Source organism: Camelina sativa, chromosome 12 (genome assembly GCF_000633955.1).
Source record: "Camelina sativa cultivar DH55 chromosome 12, Cs, whole genome shotgun sequence".
NCBI lineage: Eukaryota > Viridiplantae > Streptophyta > Magnoliopsida > Brassicales > Brassicaceae > Camelina > Camelina sativa.
This window is the reverse complement of record NC_025696.1, coordinates 26,749,193-26,753,014: the sequence shown is the minus strand read 5'-3', so window position 1 is coordinate 26,753,014 and position 3,822 is coordinate 26,749,193. Positions and strand designations below refer to the sequence as shown.

At 34.3% G+C, this 3,822-nt stretch overlaps 1 protein-coding gene across 1 annotated transcript; it reads right to left on the bottom strand.

The window, feature by feature from the left end:
* On the bottom strand, window positions 1,292-2,738 carry LOC104733894 (probable aquaporin NIP4-2). The gene is made up of 5 exons (XM_010453419.2): window positions 2,486-2,738; window positions 2,147-2,371; window positions 1,801-1,998; window positions 1,625-1,686; window positions 1,292-1,529 (listed from the first exon to the last, which is right to left on the bottom strand). The coding sequence occupies exons 1-5, from the start codon at window positions 2,615-2,617 to the stop codon at window positions 1,292-1,294; spliced, it is 855 nt and encodes a 284-aa protein (XP_010451721.1). The 5' UTR covers window positions 2,618-2,738.

Genomic DNA, 3,822 nt, shown 5'->3' with positions numbered 1-3,822 from the left:
TATAAACCAAACGTGCCATCGAAATCGCAAAAAATTGTCGAAAATCCTATTGTCATACAAATTTATTCTTATGAGCACATGACCCCTATTGTCTTGTAACATTTATCTAAAGCTTATAGACATAACCACAACCATATCCGAAATTGACAAAACCACAACATCCGAAAATGACAAAACCAAAACAATATCCAAAATTGAAAAAAACACACTTATATGTTCTCCAAATGGAGAAGCATGAAACAGTCTTCCAGAGTTTCTAACCGTGTTGGACGTCTTCATTACTGCACTTTCTCCACAACGACACTTCTTAGGAAATCCCTCACCCATTCTCAATCACTGTAATTCGGTATTAGAGAAGAAGAAGAAGAATTTTATTTATGTTTATCGAACCCAATTCCAGTGAAGAAGAAGGAAAAAAACCCAAATAAACCACAAATCTCGATTTGAGAGAAGAAGAAGAAGAAAAACCCTATGATTTCAAATTTTCCCCCAATTCAAAACGACGACATTTCATTTAATTGGGACTTGTATTTTTTTTTAGGTTTATAACAATAAATTTGTATGATACTATCGAGTATTGCTGTGGGATCAACTGGTTAAGTCCTACGTTGATAATGTCTAAGAACACGGGTTTGACCCACCGGAGTGTGGATTTTCAACAACTTTTTACGATTTCGATGGCACGTTTGGTTTATAAGAATAAATTTGTATGATACTATCGAGTATTGTTGTGGGATTAAATGGTTACATCCTATGCTAATCAAGTGTCAGATCGCGTGTTCAAACCACTGGAGTGTGGATTGGATTTTTGACAAACTTTTTGGAAGAAAACATAACAAAACGACGCTGTTTTGCGATTTCGATGGCACGTCAAAACACACATGAATTTTGAGTCAGCATCTCTAATAATCCGTTAACGTGTATTTTGAAATTGGCTCAATTTTATAATAATGAAATTTGAAATTTATTGGAGTATAGGTCTAAATTAGCCCTGCTTGTTTGTACAGAAAGGAGTTTGCACTTTTTGAGGGTGTACGGGTATAAAATGGCTATTTTCCCGAGCATCACAGCCGTCGGAAAACACCATCCCCAAACGTATTCTTTTTTTAACTCTTGACATGTTTGTTGTGACAGTACGACGTGATTTTTTTATAGATTTGACTCAACTTTTTATTTTGTTTGGTGCAAAGATTTGACTCAACTAAAAATCAACTTAATTAAAGAATTTACGAATCTATACAAATATTCAAGAGGAGAAAAAAGTAACAGTAAGATACAAAGAGACCAAAGATTAGCTCTTAGTAGAGTTAGAATCATTGTCTTTTGGAGCAACGCTACGAAGAAAAGAAGCACTCTTAGTGAGTTCCCGGAGTGGCTTATTCGTGAATCTCATAAAGTTGTAAACAAAACCTCCAGCTAAAATTCCGACGAAGGGACCAACAATGTAAACCCAAATTCCTTTATACCTTCCCAACACAATTGCTGGTCCTAGACTTCTTGCTGGATTCATAGATGCTCCCGATATAGGTCTAATATAAACAACACCCAAATTAATTAATATTTCCTATAGTATATGAAATAATTGTTAAATGAAGAATCTGTTAAATAGTAATTTGGTTTTTACCCGGCAACAAAGACGTTCAAAATTATAGTCATCCCCACGGCAATCCCAGCTAGTTCTCCGGTCTGTCAAAAATTTTTAAGAACAGTTCAATAACGTAAAAGCTTCCACTTATGAATATTGTAAAACATATGCACCAGTTGAAACAAACAAATGATGATGATATAGAAAACACTAACCGCACGACTATCGGTGGCAACGCCAGAAATAACAAACATGAGGAGGAATGAAATAATGATCTCTGCAACAAGTGCTTGTCCCGATGAATCACTCGGAGTTGTTCCGAAGAAAGCTTTGGGTGTCAATGTGAACATTAGTTTCAGTGTCAAACTCGCTAGTAACGATCCCGTAAGTTGTGCACCTATATACAATGGTACCTGCCCAAAACATTATACAATCATATATACGTTATTCAATTATCAAATATCAAATCATATATACATTTAGATTTTAACTTGGAACTGAACGTTACGTTTGAAACAATTTAGATCATACTGAAAAAAGGGGGTAGATAAGAGTATTGACCTGATACCAAGGAAACCGCCGGAAAACGGCAAAAGTAACAGTGACGGCCGGGTTAAAATGTGCACCGGAAATGTGACCGGTAGAGTAAATCATGACCATAACAATGAGACCCCAAGTCACACAGATACCCGGAAACGTTACTATCCCATCGTACAAAACATTCACTACCACCACTCCACATCCAGAGAATATTATGAAATACGTCCCAATTATCTCTGCTATCAACTGTAATCAATTTTTTAATAATAAGAAAAAAAAAAAGCATAAACATATTTATTATCATTTTTTAGATATGCAATAAAACAAATAATAGAACATATAGTGTTATTGTTCTGTTACCTTTTGGGTAAGGCAAACAATGCCGGGAGAAGTGCATATGACCGTCTCGATACCTCCATGGCAATCTTTGCCGTCGCCTTTCTCAATCCTTGACATTTGCTCTTCTTCGATTTCTTGACAATGCGAAGTCATTTTTTCTGGATAAATTTATATTTTGATAAAAGAAAAAGGTGGAGATTTTTCTTTCAGGGGAAAATTGAAAATATATGTTTTTGTTGTTAGAGAACTTGGAGATTAAAGAGTTTTTATACATGTGAAACAGAAATTAGTTGAAATTAATGATTGGATAATTATATCTAATGCGAGTTGGAACAGTAGAGCTGTAATTAGATGTAATATATGAAAAAATAGGATCAGGCTTTGAATGTTATGTTAAAATGGGTCAAAAAGAGTGGCAACGATTTGTAACAGTTAAGGAGCCAAATAGGGACTTCGATGTTTGTTTGTATGCGTTATTATCTTTCTTCAATTACTATGTTGACCCTATCTGCCCAAAAAAGAAAATTTACTACGTTCACCTGTTAAAGAAAATTTACTACGTTCACCTACATTGGATAGCCTAATTTTGGCCGAACCGAACCAATCTTATTATCTTAGTTGTGTTCGTNTTTTTTTTTTTTTTTTGTTCGGTTTTACTAGTTAATAATTTACTGTTATTTAATTAAACTAGTAGTTAATCCGCGCTACGCGCGGATTGTAAACTAATTTTATGAACAAAGATTTTTAACCTACTGTTTTTTTAAAAAAATTCTGTTTTTCCATCTATACTTACAATATGAATATCAGGATATGCTAATTCTGAAATAGGTAGTAAGACTTATCAATGTTAGATATTTTTTCATGTCGTTAAACGGTACTTAAGACATGGTGCGTCTCTCGCTGTCACTTGCTGTGGTCCTAGACTCCCACAATTGCATGTTCAGTTCTGTTTATGTGCATGTCTCATTTTATCAAGGGACCGGGAAGACAAAGCTAGGATGTCATATATTTAAAAGAATCAATCAACAAAGTATATAACAAATATCATTGATAAGTGGATTAGAGTTCGTTAAAATCTAAAATTCGATCCAGAGTTAGAAACCATACTACTCTCTATATATGCCCAAAATAAGAGACGAAACAAAGCATCCTATATATATTCTATTTACTATTAAAGGTCAATTATGCACCACAACTGAAGAGATGAGATGTCATTGCTAAGGTCAATTATGCATCACAATTGAGGAGGTGAAATGGCATTGCTCTTGTCCAAGTTGGTGTGATTAACAAACGCTAGGCATATAATATCTCACTGAAAAGTAGTATAAACACATGCTTCAAAGTACTATATTGATGGT